The following is a 17,379-nucleotide window of genomic DNA, read 5'->3' on the forward strand; positions in this document are numbered from 1 at the left end:
TTTTAAGTGCTGTAATAACATTTTTGATTGTCCTTTTCCCATGAATATACATTTCAACTTAAAATGTAACGTAAAATGAAACCCAAGCGTTGAAATATTCAACAGTTGCAAGGCTTAACACATTATGTTGTGGGAATAAGTAGAAGAGTCAGGTTTCTGTCACCTCATTGTCTCCCAGACTTCCTTTTTAGTCCCATTGTTAGTTCATGGGCTGATTAGAAGCACCCACTTGATCATTTCTATCAGGTTGTGCATGGTGTTTCCAAGGGAACACTTTAACAAATCAGGTGTGCATATGATCTCTGAGATATTTGACCCAAGATTTATCCAAAAGATTTAGTTGTCATTCATTTAAAAGGCTTAGAAACTATTGTGTTTGATGCCCCCCTCAAAAAAAAAAATTCAATCAGGCAGTGGTTTTCAATTAATTGATTGTAAATTTATAAGTGACACCAAAGATCATGTGAATAATTTATAAACAACAGATCTGTCCTCCAATGTTTGTAATTGAGCCATTTGTATTAGATATTCATGAAATGCTTGTTTTAACTGCTTTCAAGTTATTGCTTGGGATTTGGCAGTGATACTTGAAACTATAGCTATCTTCTGGCTAGCAAATGTCCTAGTAGTTTTTGTATTTTTCAACTTTCATGCAATACTGATAAATCTGTAACATTGAAAAGCCCACAATTTCATTTTTACTTGTCACTACCAGAACAACATTCTAGGAAAAAAAATATACAGCAGTCAATTTAAATTAAATGTAAATTAAATGGTAGCCATGAGTTGACTTCTTTTTCCTCAGAGTAAAGATGGGAAAACACCATTGCATATGACAGCAATTCATGGAAGATTTTCGAGATCACAAACTATCATCCAGAATGGTAAAATGAAATATTAATAATGTTCTTTCCACTCTGTACTGTAATGAAAAGTGGTTTTTAATAATTCAGTTAATTTACAAGCCATAACGTTTTCTTCCAAATTGTGTTTTAAAATATGGCAGATTCTTGAGACTCATTTCCACACTCTTTCGAGTGCTAAATACAAAGTATACTCTTCTTTTTATATATAGCAGATATTTCAGTATGCTGCAGGACCCATTTAGTTACAGTTTTCCTAGATACAGTTTTCCTTAGCTTACTGTTACCCGTTTCAAATGCTAATCGTGTACTCAAATACACAGTTTTGTTATGGGGCCCCATAATGCCAGTAATATCTCCCAAGAGATCCTTATTGAAATGGGATCTTCTTTTTAGATTTGCTGCTGTCTTGAGTACAGGCATTTGTTTGCCTTTAGGGCAGCCCTGTGCCATTGGTTATGTAGCTTGATTGTTCTGGCAACCTGGGATTCTTATTTTTTTCAGTGTTAGTTTTTGTTGCTGAGTATCTTTCTTTTGGATTTTAAAAGTAGCTTGTTTGCAGTGGAATTAATTACATTATATATTTTATTAAAATATGCTTATTTTTTAAAATCATACATTTACTCTCTCTATTACAAAGAATAAATGAATGTGTGGACTTTTGATTATAAGAAGCAGGAACTGATGTGAGATACAGTTGCTAGTTGTATATAAGGATATTCGTGTTAATTTAGATAGTTTGATAATCTTCTTATATGTCTGTGTACATTAATTGATTAAATTAAGATTTTTGTGTTCCTAGTAACACATGCTTGTGTTATCCCACTTCTCCCCTCCCCCAAATTTAAATTCTAGGAGCTGAAATAGACTGTGAAGATAAGAATGGAAATACACCTTTGCACATAGCAGCCAGATATGGCCATGAGCTGCTCATCAACACGTTGATTACAAGTGGTGCTGACACTGCAAAGTAAGCAAAAATGAGTGCTTTTAACTATTTGAATATAAACTATATAGCAGTTAGGGAGGTTTATGTGTATGTTTGTGTGTAGGCATGCATTCACACAAGAATATATCTAATGATATGTAATGTATTTTAGCGTGACCATAATAAGCCATCATAATCATAATAAATAGTAGTCCTTGCAGGTTACCATTTTAGTATATAAGCAAAGAGACATGTAATGCAATTGATACTGCCTGAAAAACATGTAATCTCTTTTATATAGCATCTTATTTTTTTTATACAAACAGATAATCCTAAATCTGTGGAAGATTACAATAAAATTATGTAGTATTTTATGAAGAATGTATATGATTTGCTATATGAAGTTCAGAATTTCTTTTACCAAGACATTGCTTCTTGTGCAGCTGAATGTGATATCCTCTCTGAGTAAAGAAAAAATGGCTGTGTTGCTATTGTGTTTTTAATTGTCTGTTACATATCCATGTATTTGTGACCTTTAATTGTTTTAAGAAAGACTGTTAAATGCAACTTTGTTTATTTGGAATTTGGCAGTCTTGAATTATTTCATTTGTAATGAGACTGTGATGTCTGATTATGGTGTATCTTAGGCGGGGTATACATGGAATGTTTCCTCTCCATTTGGCAGCATTAAGTGGATTTTCAGATTGTTGCAGAAAGCTGCTTTCATCAGGTAGGTTCTTTGAAATTAATCCAATATTTTCACTGTAATCCTTTGTGGATATATTACATTATAGACTTCTGCTAGTGCAGTCTCAGTCAAAATAGTTTTTTAATCTATAGTCTTTAAATGTTTACGGGAGGTCGCTCTATAAATGATAAAAGTTGTCTCTTAAACATATGAATTCTGTTGAAGGCAATGTACATTTTGTTCTGCTGTAAGTCCTTTGGAGCTCTTGCACATTTTAGAATGTAGTTCTTTTTAATTAGCGGGCATGCAATAAATGTAACTTTTTGTGATAGGCTAGTACCATATAATTTTTTGCATAAGCCAGCAGTAAGCGGAAGAATAGCAACAACTGTGTGAGCATGATACTAGCTTAATTTGTTTCAATCTATGATATATGCCATTTGGAGGATGGCCATGGGCAAAACCATCCTCAGAAAGTAAATGCCATGATGAGGAAGAACATAGAGAAAGAAATGTAGTTATATAATGTATCTTGGAATATAAGATCTACAATTATTTATTTATTATTTATTTCGCGTATTTCTACCCCGGCCTTCTCAACCCCCAAGGGGGACTCAGGGCGGCTTACAAAAGGCACAATTCGATGCCTACACAAACAATAAAAATAAAATATATATAAACAGCAATTATAAACAATTAAAACAATCAATTATACATCACAATCAATAAAACCAATCTTATGCTCAATGTTCGTCAGCTCAGAATCCGTAAATTCATTCCACATTGTCAGTTCCTATCAATTCTAGTCTAATTGGAGTTCTGCTTGTGCAGTGGATCCTTCTGCTTACTGTTTTAGCAATATTTGAACCTCAAAGAACTATTTCTGCTGGTTAAGTGATCCTCTAAACCAGTGGTTCTCAAAATGTGCTCCGTAGAGCCCTTGGGGCTCCGCAAAGCATATTGAGGGGCTCCACTGTGTCCTCCTTCCTATTTAATCTTTCCCTCTTTCCTGTTCCTTCCACCCCTGCCTCCCTCACCCCCAAAAGCATTTTTCCTCACTTCCCTCACCCCCCAAAAGGCTTGTTTCCGTTGCTTTCCTCACTGCCCAGATCCTTTCCCCCTTACCCTAAGGGGTGCTTTGGTTGTGCTTTTTCTGCATGACAGAAAGGGTTGGATTGGATAGCCCCTGGGTTGGTTGTTGTTGTTGTTCTTCTTCTTCTTCGTCGTCTTCTTCTTCTTCTTCTTCTTCTTCTTCTTCTTCTTATTATTATTATTATTATTATTATTACAAATGCTGAATGGCTTTTGATTTTACCATAATATATTCTTTAGATTATATAGGAAACGGCTGAAGTTGTGTACAGTTGTTCATATCACTCAAGCGACAATGCCCTGTATTTGAAACAAGAGTTTCTCTGAGGAATATAGTTGCTTTTAATGAAACATGATGGGAATCTGTCCCTTAATGTGAAAGCAGAAATTAGAGAAATAATGTTTCTTACTGCAATGCACAACTAGTTCTGGTTTTAAATAATAGTTTGGTAGTTTAGCCATAACATCAAAGCACGGATATAATAATTTAAGCCTGTTTGCAGAAGTGAGAGATATGTACTTAGGCAATTCACTTGTCCAAAATGAACGGTGAACAGAGCTTTGAGATGAAACTGACATACCTTGCTTAAATTACTTTCCTCTACATCTTATTGTTGGTGCGAGTGGGGGCATTGTTTGTGTTTCAAGGTGAAACTGCTTTTAGGATAAAAGAAGTTATCACCAAGCTTAGTCTTCATCAAATTTCCCACAAGAAGGTGAGGATGGTGCAGTGTGAATGGTGGCGGGCCTTTGAAAGGGACTCAAAGCTTTTGCTTTATGTTAATCTGACTTCTTATTTGGGATAAATTTTAAGCTAGCATTATTCATTCTGCTTCCATCCTGCAATCCATTTAGAAAGTGAAGAGAGTTCTGTATTGTACTCTCAGTGGCCTCCCATCCAGGTATTCAACCATTTATCTTCAGCAGTATTCTGGCATGCAGAAGCTGTAGGTCATCCACTGTCTCATCACATTAGTTAGCTTGGAACCTTTCCATTTTATAGTATTTCGATTCAGACCTTTATGGATGATTCTAAATGTCAAGGAGCATATTTTGAAATCCAGGTATAAGGGTTCTATTAATACTTTATCCATAAGAGGTATGATGTATAAATTTGAATAGCCCTATTCATGTCAAAAAGAAATTAGCTCTATTATGTCATACTCTTGATTAACTGTTAGGGAGTCAACATTAACACAAATACAGTGTGAGTTAGATTTCAATCAAATATGGTGGATACCTTTGTAATAGTTGATAGTCACGCTGTTCAGAGTGTGACAATAACTGCTGCTTTTCATATGACAGGAATCAGCTTGACTTATTGGGCATAGTATAAAAGTAATCTTGACAACCATGGTACCATTTTAACAGCTACAATGATAAGGATTTTCAAGGATGAGCATATTTTAATTTTGTTTTACAGTGTGATTTTAAATAGCCAAATTCACTATTTCCCATTGGAAATGTTCTTTTCTCTCACTTGACAGGAGTTGCATAATTTTAGTTGGAAAAAAACCCTTTGCATTGAAATGTGTTGATGTCTGATATTATTTTATTCTAAACCAGAAGTGGGCCAGTCCCATCAGAAGCAGGGGGTAGATTGGCCCCCTGCAACCACCTGTGGATACTATATATTCTCTGCCACACCCCCATAATTGGATTTTTAAAATGTCTTTGACTTAAACACTTTTCAAGCACCAAGGACTTTTTATTCCTCACTCCTACTGAGGAGACAATTTCCAGTTAGTTAAAACAACCTAGCGGAAGTCAAAATTTAGCAAAATTCCTCCAAAAGTGCAGGCATGCACATTTTGCATGAACAAAATAGTCAATGGAGGCACTGTGTTGAACAAAGAAGTATCTGAAAGAATAATGGTAATTATTTGACCAATCGAGACATCATGCTAAAGAATTATTTATACATTCATCTATGAGCCCCTTGGAGTCATGAGTTCCCCTTTCCCCTAGTGCAATGAGATCAGAAGTATCTGCTTCCCATTTTATGTTTTGTTACATCCAAACATTGGAAGAGCTGTGGTTATGTGAACAAACTTTGATGTTATAATTGGATCCTGAGTTGTTTCAGTTAAACTTAGGTTAACCTAAACACCATTCCCCAATGGTTTGATATGACAGAGAGCTGTGCTTTAGATTAAAAGTAAAATCCTGACATTATTGAGCTGTACCAGAGGGGAAAAGATGAGGGTAAAGTGTGTGAGCTCCAGGCTTGTACTGATAACACTTGACCACAATTTGATATTACACCTGGAAAGTCCTAGCATCCATGCTACAAAAGTGAGATCTACTTTTCATACAAGAATGTGCTTCTGGTGTATATATTTTTTTACAAAAACATAGTGCATGATTGTGTTCTGCCAAGTTATAAAGAAGAGATTAATTTTATATAGATGACTTTACTGAAGTGCTTCTTTTGTAGGCTTCGACATAGATACTCCAGATGATTTTGGCAGGACCTGTCTTCACGCAGCTGCAGCCGGAGGGTATGTATTCTTACAGTTATAGCAATTTCTGCTTGGCAGTACTTAAGTATGCCACACAGTATTCATTTAGGACTTGTAATTGTGCAAGGGGTATTTAATATTCCAGTTGTGTATGTGCACACAAACAAAAATGAAATATACAGTATCTGCATATGGTCAGATCTATAGTTGCTTCTTAAAGAATATAATGATTCCTTTTCCTAGTAGAGAAAACACAGATCTTGCAGACGTTCCCTGTAACAGGACTAAGATGATCATATTTGCCACTTTTTCATATGAGAGATAGAGATAAAGAATTATGTGGTAATATCTCATTTAATAGCAAATTAAACCCTAATTAAATATACTGCAGTGGATACTAGACAGTATTCATCCTTTAATTTACTCATTAACTGTTAATTTTTACAGTAGTGTATTGTTTTATTTCTTGGTTGATTTTATTTAATGATTCCATGCAGAGTGAGTAAGTGCTGAGATCCGGTGAAAACGGGTATACCACACAGCACTTCTGCATGTCTTTCTGTATTCATTGATTCAACCATCCATGGCTTGAAAATATTTTAAAATCTTTGATTTTGCCATTTTTATAAGGGACATAATTTTACTATATCATTTTATATCATGAGCATTCATAGATTTGATATTCATGGGGCCTTCATGGAAATAAACATAGGGCCGAACTGTAGTGATGTATGTTTGTGCTTGTTGCAGCTATTATATGTTTCTATTTATGAGATAGATGTTTTAAGATAAGTAAAATGCAGATTATTTTGATTATCAGTTATGTTTAGTCTACTTCACTATTGTAGGTATGTCATCTTTAAATTTACTGTCCTGGAGATGCTTGGTCTGGTCACAGTATCACTTGCCTTAGTTATAGCTTATTTTGCATTACTGGAATGGACTCTACCTAAGTTTGCCTTTGAACAGTGTTCAGAAAGTTCAGTTGATACAAAGTGTTACTATTAGAGCAGAGCTTTCCAAGCCTCTCATGTTGGTGACACCCTTTTTAGACGTGCATCATTCGCAACACAGTAATTCAGTTTTACTAGCAAACTGGAAGTTAAACTAGCTGCTTGTAAGAGATACAGACTCATACATAAATTGTAATAATGAAATGGTGGGGGCACAACATATCTCATGAAAATCTTTCATTTATATATATATTAAAATATATGCTGTATTGCTTATTTCACATAGTCTATCAGATTACTCCTTATGTTCACGTGACACACCTACAGACTGCAGCCTACACACTAATGTGTCACAACACATAATTTGGAAAGCTCTTCGCTCTAGAATATTATCTGGTTACAAGAATCATACAATTCTCATGCTCCAGTGGCTCCACAGGCTGTTGGTCTGTTTCCAGGCACAATTCAAAGATCTCATTAAGACTATGAAGCCCTACATGGATTAGTTCCAGGCTATTTGACAGATGGGTATCTCTCTGATTGGATCCTGAATTTCTCAGGAGAGGCACTTCTTTTAGAGTTCATTTGCACTATAAAATTGCAGTTTGACACCACTTTAACTGACACAGCTCAATGCTATTCCATCATGAGTGATGTAGTTTGATGAAACACCAACACTATTTGGCGAGGCACCAGCACTTAGAAAGCTAAATACCTTGTAAACCTACAGCTCCCATGATTCCATAGCATTGCTTCAACTCAATCAATGTGACAAACTGCATTAATTCTACCTTTAGTTTTACCATGTCCACAGATATATTTGGTTGGGACAGGAGATTGGACATTTTCGTTAGATTCCCCAAACACTTTGGAACTTCCTTTCTGGGAAGACTAATATGGTCCTTCTTAACTTGTTTCTGTCAACAAACAGGCTTTTTTATTCTATCAGGTTTCAGGAGGAAATTTCTTTTTTAAAGAAAGGGCTTTTGGGATAATTTTGTACTGTTTTAAACGGTGTTTTATTCTTTCTAAGTGTATATTTTAAATTAGTTTTGTATTGTTAATTGTTGATTTTAATGTCACCATTTTATGTTTTTAATAATATTATAATCATTTTTATAACTCTCCTGGACTCCTTGCTTCATGGGGAACTTATCACTTATCTTATTCAATTTTTAGGAATTTAGAATGCCTAAATCTGCTGCTCAACACAGGTGCAGACTTCAATAAGAAAGACAAATTTGGCAGGCAAGAAATTTTTTTTCTGCATGTATAATACAATTCCATTAAATACAGTATGCTTATTGTGGTTGAAATCTATGACCTTTTTCTTGAGGATAAAAATATTGTAAAATGCATACTATAAAATTCAGAATTGTTGTCTGTGTATGAAATTCAATTACTATTTACATTTACTGGTAATTAGAACAACTGTGATTTGGTAATTTTAGTGTGGATTCTCTAGAGCTTTTATGTTCATCTGAGACAAAACTGCATCCTAAGACAAAGGTCCGTATCCTTAAATAGTCAGTGGTTGGGAGAATCATGGGTTTGGCTCAGGGATGGGCACATTTTCCACTCTAAATGTTGGTCTGCAACTGCCAATGTAGTTGGCTATGATGGTTATGCAGATATGAGGTGTGCTCCAATAAAATTGAATTGCCAAGCCAGTTTAGATTTCAATCCCATTAATGCTATAATCCGGCACCCTCTTCAGTTAGCTTATTTATCTATTTTTCCCTTTCATATGGGCCAGAAATTGTTTCTTATGCTAGGTGAGAAAGTGAAAGCACGCCTTTTGTCACACTTGCTTTTTGTCATTGAACATACTAAATGTATATTTTACAAAACGTGAGAACAGAACATTTAATAACCAGAAACCTGAACTTTATAATTTCTATCCACCATATTTATTTATTTAGAGTATTTATAGTCTGCTCTTTGGCCATAGAGTCTCTCAGAGCAGTTTATAAATTGTTAATTTGACAGTTCCCTGTTCTCAAGCTTACAGTCAAAATAAGACGTGACACACAAGGAAGAGGGAGTGGCAGAAGTTATTAAATATTTCAGGTTGTGCTGTTTCTTCTCTCTTTCTGAGGCTGCAGCAGTAGCAGGCAGGATGGAAGGAGGGTCTTTCATCTTCTTCTTAGACTAGGCATGATAAATAAAATGCCTGTCACTTCCCCTCTTTTTCAAGGCCAAGGCAATGGTAGTTGGGGTGGAGCGGGATTCTTTCATTTCCTTCTAGACATTGGCATGACAGATCTGAGCCCTTCTCATATGGGATTTTACTGTTATATTTGGATTTAAAAGTATGTTAAAAATATGCTATATCCATTGAACCTGGGCACAGAACAGGTGAGGGGGGAAAGTTGTAAGTTAATTTCCACTCCTGTGCCAACAGCAACAACTAGTTTGTATTATCATAATGGTATAATGAAGATTGCCTATTTCCTGACATTATAATACTGTTGAACAATTTATGTTAGGAGACTTGTGAGGACAGGGAGGATATAGTTCAGGCATGGGCAAACTTCAGCCCTCCAGGTGTTTCGGACTTCAACTCCCACAATTCCTAACAGCCACTAGGTTGTTAGGAACTGTGGAAGTTGAAGTCCAAAACACCTGGAGGACCAAAGTTTGCCCATGCCTGATATAGTGTAACTGAACAATTTCTAATAAACACATTTTAATTGTTTCTTTGCTCAAATGCTTGCAGAAAAGAATGGTGGAAATATAAGTGGGTTTATAAATGCAAAGTTTTGTGAGCTGTTCCTATGCCAGCAGTAGTTTGTAACTAGGTACTACTTTACCTATTTTCATTCTTTTCATTATATCATAGAACGCCGCTCCATTATGCTGCAGCCAATTGTAATTACCAGTGCCTGTTTGCACTTGTGGGTTCTGGAGCTAGTGTAAATGATCTTGATGAAAGGGGTTGTACCCCACTGCACTATGCAGCTGCTTCAGACACTGATGGAAAGTAAGTATGACAATATGTTGGATAAAGGAGTTTGCAATCCACATAGTATAATGCTCCTGCTAGACTGGCCAATGGTCAGTGACTTTTACATTATATTTTTAAATCAAACTTTACAAGTCATGTCTCTGACAGATGCATTTATCAGCTAATGTGCAAAAAGATATAAAGTTGCTCTTGTCTTTACAAAATGTAATTAATGCCTTCTGAAGCCAGTTGATAGGTTTGGTTAACAACAAAACTTTTATGAGGGTTTCTGCAATATATTATGAAGAAGTACATTTCCTCTTATGTATAACATTCTACCATCATTTATCTTCCACAGAGTTCAGTAGTGCCTGTTCAACAAAGTACAACAAAGGTTATCATATGTCTTCACAGGACAAGACAATGGAAGCTTAATTGAAAGAATACATGCATACATAAATTATGGTTGTTCACACATTCTTTCCCCCTACATCCAGAATAATCTGTGTGAAAATATATTGTTTCCACATGTACTGTTACATAAGGAACCACAAATAGTAACAACACTTAGATAACACTGCTGGTCTTGAAAATATAAATTTCCTTTGTGTAGAGAGAAGATTAAAATTCAAGAGGGACTGTTTTCAAACTTTATACTAAACCCATTGATTAAAGATAAAAATGTTATTTTGCCTAGGTGTCTGGAATACTTATTACGAAATGATGCAAATCCAGGAATTCGAGACAAACAAGGATATAATGCAGTTCATTATTCTGCTGCTTATGGTCATCGCTTATGCCTTGAATTGGTAAGAAAAATTACTGTGAAGCATAATTAGCAGTACGTAATGATTGAAATGATTATCTTTATCCGTATAAAACAGTTACTGTTAAAGCAATCAGCAAAGTATTAAAATTCTAGAACATTTAGTGCCTTATTTTGAGTATTAACAAATTAAGACCATGATTTAAAAATTATTTGACAGTTTGGCCTCCTGTATTTTTTTTTATACTTTCTTTTCTTTGAGCTGCCAGTCCTAATGGTATAGCCCAAAAGCTTTTGATATTCCATTCTGTTTAGTGGTTTGTCATATTTTATACTATCTGAAAATCAAAAGCCTGACGTCCACAAACTGAGTGTTGCTTTTTGAATCTTGGCCAAGTGTGACACTCATTTCAACTAATGTCAGATTGAAGTATGCTTTTTAACTAAACAACAGATGGTTTCATGCTTACATACAGCAACTGCTAATTATGCATGAAACAACTGGGAAAACTCTGTCAAGATAGGTACAATGTTTGTCATGATGGTTGATTTATATAAGCATTTTAAGTTAGTTACTGTATATTTTCTGAAGAAAAATACAGATTCAAATTATTACAATTCAAATGTCTAGAATATGTTTATTTCCACATTTTCAGCAGTATTTAACTTAAGTGTGGGTTTAATTGCAGATTGCCAGTGAAACACCTCTAGATGTTGTAAGTATAGCAATCTTCGTTTTGAAAATATTCATTGCAGAAGTGTAATAATTATGTACATTAGTATATTTTACTTGAATGACCAGGGTGGTTAATAATGTCTCTTGAAGATCCCATATTCAGAGGATCACAGTTAATTCAAAGTCCACTGGTTGTTATTAAAGAGTAACAATAAACAATAACAAGAGCAAAATAAAATTACTAATTAGTTTTGTATATTTTTAAAAAAGTTTAAAACCCTAAAAAAGTTCAAATTCTATTAATATCGTCAATGATGTTCAAATTATGCAAGGCCATACAAATTGAAAATTCCTGCCCTTTTTGGTAGCTTTCTCCTACTGCAGTTTTCTTGACCAAGTGTAGCATTTTTGTTGGGAATTTTGCCCACTCAGTGAACATGTTTGTTAATCTTCTCTAGACACATGCATTGTGTAGTTAATGTCCCGCTGAAAATACTATGCTTAACTCCAGAAGGTTCTAGTTTGCTCTGCACAGGTGTACAAGCTCATATTTGAGTTCATAGAGGATCATTTAGAATAACCAGTATAACAGGTTGGCAACATGTTCTTTTGCCAAGTCTTTTAAAAACAAATTAGTTGATATGTTGTCAGACAAAATTGAAGTTTTTTCATCAAGCTCAATATGTTTAGTACTTTAGTGCTTTTATCTGGTATTGAATGTATTATAGAATGATATGATGCAGAACAGCGTATGCTAAATGTAAACGAATTGTGTTCTCAATTATATGTGTATTTTTCTTTAGTTAATGGAAACATCAGGAACTGACATGCTGAATGATTCAGACAACAGGGCACCAATTAGTCCATTGCACTTAGCTGTAAGTATTATTTTCACCAAATATTGATTACTGACCTATTCTAATTAATTAACATTTTGGAGGTCAATTTAACATACGGTAGTTTTGAATTTAACATACAGCTCAACCATTGTTTATATTTGTTAATACATGCACTACATGTTGTCACTTGGTAAGATGTACATTTTAGTTTCAAGACAGATCTATCTATCTGTTATCACTAGCTAAAGCTTTGAAAATTTTCAGGCCTACCATGGACATCATCAAGCTCTGGAAGTGTTAGTACAATCTTTGTTAGACCTGGATGTCCGGAACAATAATGGAAGAACACCATTAGATCTTGCAGCTTTTAAAGGACATGTTGAATGTGTGGATGTACTCATCAATCAGGGAGCGTCTATCTTGGTGAAAGACTACATTGTAAAGAGAACACCAATACATGCTGCAGGTAAGCTTTGTTAATGTTTTTAATATCAAATTTATAGGAAGAGGAGAGGGAGATGGAATGTGGGTCTTTTTCATTAGCTGTGTTCAAAAGCTACATGGGGCTTCTTCTGTTCTCAAATTTCTCTTCTAGCTGGTCACTTTAAGAGTGGCTGATTTGCTCTTAAAGAGTTTAGGCTGAAGTATTCTTTTTCCTCTCTTTTGCCTCCTCTTTTTTCCTTTTGAGTTATGGTTTTTAGATTGTAGAACTAGTTTAATTGATTGTATGAAAGCTTCTCTTAAAGTTTTTAAAGTTGATGAACAGTTTGAAAATACTTGCAATATGTGGTAGACAAATTTCATTGGAATGTTGGCTGACTTACTTGTACCCCACTATGATACATTTTAAAGAATAACAGCCAATTTTTTCATCTCTTTTAATTGTTTTTATTGTGATAGATGTTTTAACATTGACTATGCTATTAGTGTAATTTGTTTTATGTAATTATTTCTATCCTGCTTTTCATTTTGTTGTTAATTCCTTCATGTGATAAGCTCACTGTTGCTATTATTTTGTATTATGATGTATTACTTTAATGTATTTGCATTTGTTTGGGCATTTAATGTTTGCCTTTTTGTGTGTAAACCACCCTGACTGAGTCCCCTCTGGGAGAGGGGGTGGACTATAAATAAAGTTATTATTGTTATTATTTTTATTATTAATATTTGGAGATATATATATATATATATATCACATATATTTTGATATTCTTGTTTTATATGGTAGTTTTAAATATCCCTTTCGGTTCAGTTTACATATATTTAACTCTTGTCATTTAATTCATTTTTATTAGCCCATGTTTGATGTTTTATTTTTACTATAGAAAAAGCTTCAAATATTCTTCTGTATATTCACTGTGCTTTACTTATATGGATCTGAATATTCTTGGATGTTAGAAAAATATCAGGTTTTCACCCCCTTTAAAAAAGTCTGCCATATAAACAACATCATAGCAAATATTTGCATCATCAAACAACCCTGGTTTTTTTTATTTGTACACCCCCCTCTGAGATGAGGACCTTTCTCTTTTTGTCGGATTTATGTTTGGACTTCTGTGAAAGTCTTTGTTATTTCTTCTACACCCTCTTGAGTTCACCCCCTGCAGGGGAGAGATGGCGGTATCCAATGGACACTGGCTGGAATCCTATTTTTATTCTAGAATAAAAATAGTTGCACTGGTGGTTGTAGTTTTCCAGAAATCACACAAGTGTGTTTCTTGGTGCTGCAGACCATTTCACAAGGACGTTTTCATTATTTTCTTTCACTTTTGAATTGTTATATGAAATACTAATTGAACATTATGCAATTGTTCGGTTTTGAAATCCTAAATATCAACACACACACACACATATACATACAAACACATATATATACACACACATTATACTAAATATGTATAGAATCTTGTTGTTTTAGTGTCCCTTCGATCTTGATGAAGGCTACAAAGTGTGTTGATCTGTTGGCCGTTCAGTTCTGTTATGACTCCAGGCTAGTCACTCACCAGGTAGAAGATGAAGCAGAACATTACTTACCTCCACTTCTGTTTCAAACAGCAAAGGTAGAAAATAATTTGGAATGATAGGATAGGAATACCAAACCAGAAAATGAGAGCTCCCTTGCAATGAATATTGATGACAACCCCAGTATTTTTCAGGAAAAAATCTGGAGCAGATCATTAAGTATAATCATTTAGAAAAGTCAACATGGATTTCTCAACAACAAATCATGCCAGACAAATCTTACTCCTTTTTGCTGGAGTTACAATATTGTTAGATACAAGGAATGCTTTGGATGTAGCATATCTTGATTTCATTAAGACATGATCTTCTTGCAAACAAACTCGTAAACTGCTTTTAGTTGGATTTGTAATTGGGTGAGCAATCGAATGCAAAAAGTGCTCATCAATTGTTACTCTTCGCCCTGAAAAAAGTGACTAGTGGGGTGCCGCAGGCTTCTATCCTTGGCCCAGTGCTGTTCAACATCTTTATTAATGACTTGGATGAATGTTTAGAAGTCATGCTTATTAAGTTTGCAGATGACACAAAATTAGGAGAGGTAGTTAATACTCCAGAAGGATCGGAATTCAAAAGGACCTTAACAGATTTGGGAGATGGGCTCAAACTAACAAAGTGAATTTCAACAAGGAGATATGTAGGATACTACATTTAGGCAAAAAAAAATGAAATGTGCAGATACAGGAAGGGTGACATCTGGGTCGACAACAGTTCATGTGAAAGAGATCTTGGAGTCTTAGGAAACAACTTGAACAAGGTGATGCAGCAGCTAAAAAAGCCAATAGGATTTTGAACTGCTTCAAAAGAAGAATAGTGTCTAGATCTTCTATTCTGCTTTGGTCAGACCTCACCTTACTTCTTTATTTATTTATTTTGAACACTTGTACCCTGCCCTACTCAACCCTCTGGGGCGGGGGTTTGAGAATATTATGTCCAATTTTGGGCTCCACAATTCACGAGAGATATTCACAAGCTGAAACATGTACAGAGGAGAGCGACTAAAATGATTGAAGGTCTGGAAACCATGACGTATGAGGAGCAGCTTAAAGAGCTGGGTATGAGAGGAGACATGATGGTTACGTATAAATATTTGAAAAGATGCCATAAGGAAGAGGGAGCAGGCTTGTTTTCTGCTGCCTTAGAGAGTAGGACTCGGAGCAACGGGGTCAAGATACAGGAAACGAGATTCCACCTAAACATTAGGGATAACTTCCTGACCATAAGAGCTGTTCGGCATTGCAACTCTTTGTCTTGGCGTGTGGTGGAAACTCCTTTGGAGGCCATCTGTCGGGGGTGCTTTGATTGTGCTTTTCCTGCATAGCAGGGGGTTGGACTGGATGGCCCTCATGATCTCTTCCAACTTTATTATTTGATTCTATGAATTATGTATTTATTATAGGAGGAACATGTCTCAGTTCTGTCAAGAGTTCCATCTACACAACCATATAATTCAGTTTGAAACTGCATTATATAGTTAGTGTAGACACAGTTCTGCTTAACTGCATTATATGAATCTACACTGGCCATATAATTGCTTTATATGGCAATATCGATGGGGTCAGTGCTAGTGGAACATCAGGTTCCCCCCTTAAGTCTAGACAGGACAATTCACTCAGTTAACAATATGGTGAAATCACTGTCAATCTGAAAGGAGAAATCTGCACTGAAGGAGCACTCACAATATACTCTAGATTAGTAAATTTCAAAGAGAAAGAAGAATGACAGGGCAGAGCATCCCACTGAAGCTCAAAGGAGAGAGCTTGACTCAGCTCATGTGATTCCTCCTGTGATTACCATATAGCTCTAATCTAAAGCACCACAGCAGCTTCCTCTCTTCTTCGTACTCTTTATGGGTATAGGCACCCTGGTTTCCACAACTAGTTCTGTTTCTGAAGAGATTATTTCAGGAAGCCATGCATTTCCTACCAGATGTTCTTTGAAGAGGCAAGCAGAAATAAATGCACTACCATGACACACAGCAATACTGATATTTAGCTTTGTGTGAAGTCCACTTATGGAACGTTTTCACCATATTTAATTTTTCCAGAAAAGTTTGTGGCTCACTGGGAGCTAACAACTTTTTCCCCAGTTGGAGAGTCATTATTTCATGGGCACGTAGTTAATACAGCATAGCAATACAGCTCTAGTTCTTATTTCCCACTGAAACTGAGAATCCAATAGTCGTCACAAAGTGCTTTCTCCCAAGTATTTGTACAGGGACATTGCATATTTCATTTGGGGCAGCATGTTAATACATTGTAGGAACCTGTGTATTAATGATGTGTGACTCATTGTAACATAGTTTGTTCACATTAGTTTGTTCTGCAGTTATTGGATCTTACTGAGACCCTCCTGTGTGGAGTGGACAAGCTCGTTTACAACTAATTATCTACACACAAATCACTGCAAAATCTTGATCTGTAGAACCCATATAGAAAGTTCACCATCCAGATCTATTCATGCTGTTTCTCGTGGCTTGGAGGATTTACCTTCCTTTCCGAAGATATAGATCACCCTTAAATCTTTAAAATTCCATTCTGTTGGATGGAAGTTTTCAAATATATGCTAGCTTCTTGCATTGTCTTGTTCAATATCAACTGCTTCATACTTGTTTCTGCAATTAAAGAACTTGGTGCTTTCCATTATGTATCTGCCTTGCTTCTGCCAGGATCCCACTGTTTCCTGTTCTGTTTGTTAACTTTTCTTAATGTGATTATTTAACCTTTATCTCTACACACACACCCCTTCATGGTCTCTGTCTTTCTCAGTAGTATTGGCATTGCTTACAAAAATGTCATTTGAAGCTTTTGTGACATACAACCAAAATTACTAACCCTTGATACTGCATTTTTGATTGGAATCTTTTGTGCAAGAAGTGAGAATTGTGCCATGCATTCAAAACCGTCCTTAGCTTGTATTCCATATTGTGTAGATATTTATTCCCTCCTTAGAGTGCATTTGCTTATTTTCCTTGGAATGTGTTCTTTCCTCTGTATATATATCCCCCCCCACACACACACACACACTTTTTGGATGTTCAGTGGACACTTGTGTTCTACATGGATTACCTTGCATCATTCTGCTAGTCTCCTAGAGTGTTTATTATGCTTTTCAGAGACATGGTGTATCAATATCTACACTGTGTTTTT

The 17,379-nt window shown here is 35.4% G+C and overlaps 1 protein-coding gene across 2 annotated transcripts in view; it reads left to right on the forward strand.

Annotated features, from left to right (window-relative positions):
- Positions 1 to 17,379, forward strand: part of ANKRD28 (ankyrin repeat domain 28) — a 102,704-nt gene that overhangs the window by 74,395 nt on the left and 10,930 nt on the right. For both annotated transcript variants that reach the window (XM_060781990.2, XM_060781991.2), the window contains exons 9-18: positions 806 to 884; positions 1,719 to 1,833; positions 2,439 to 2,521; positions 6,009 to 6,072; positions 8,166 to 8,234; positions 9,829 to 9,969; positions 10,631 to 10,742; positions 11,389 to 11,415; positions 12,179 to 12,253; positions 12,479 to 12,680. In XM_060781990.2, the coding sequence (XP_060637973.1) occupies positions 806 to 884; positions 1,719 to 1,833; positions 2,439 to 2,521; positions 6,009 to 6,072; positions 8,166 to 8,234; positions 9,829 to 9,969; positions 10,631 to 10,742; positions 11,389 to 11,415; positions 12,179 to 12,253; positions 12,479 to 12,680 (967 nt within the window). The remainder of the gene's footprint in view (positions 1 to 805; positions 885 to 1,718; positions 1,834 to 2,438; positions 2,522 to 6,008; positions 6,073 to 8,165; positions 8,235 to 9,828; positions 9,970 to 10,630; positions 10,743 to 11,388; positions 11,416 to 12,178; positions 12,254 to 12,478; positions 12,681 to 17,379) is intronic.

Source organism: Anolis sagrei, chromosome 6 (genome assembly GCF_037176765.1).
Source record: "Anolis sagrei isolate rAnoSag1 chromosome 6, rAnoSag1.mat, whole genome shotgun sequence".
Taxonomy (NCBI): domain Eukaryota; kingdom Metazoa; phylum Chordata; class Lepidosauria; order Squamata; family Dactyloidae; genus Anolis; species Anolis sagrei.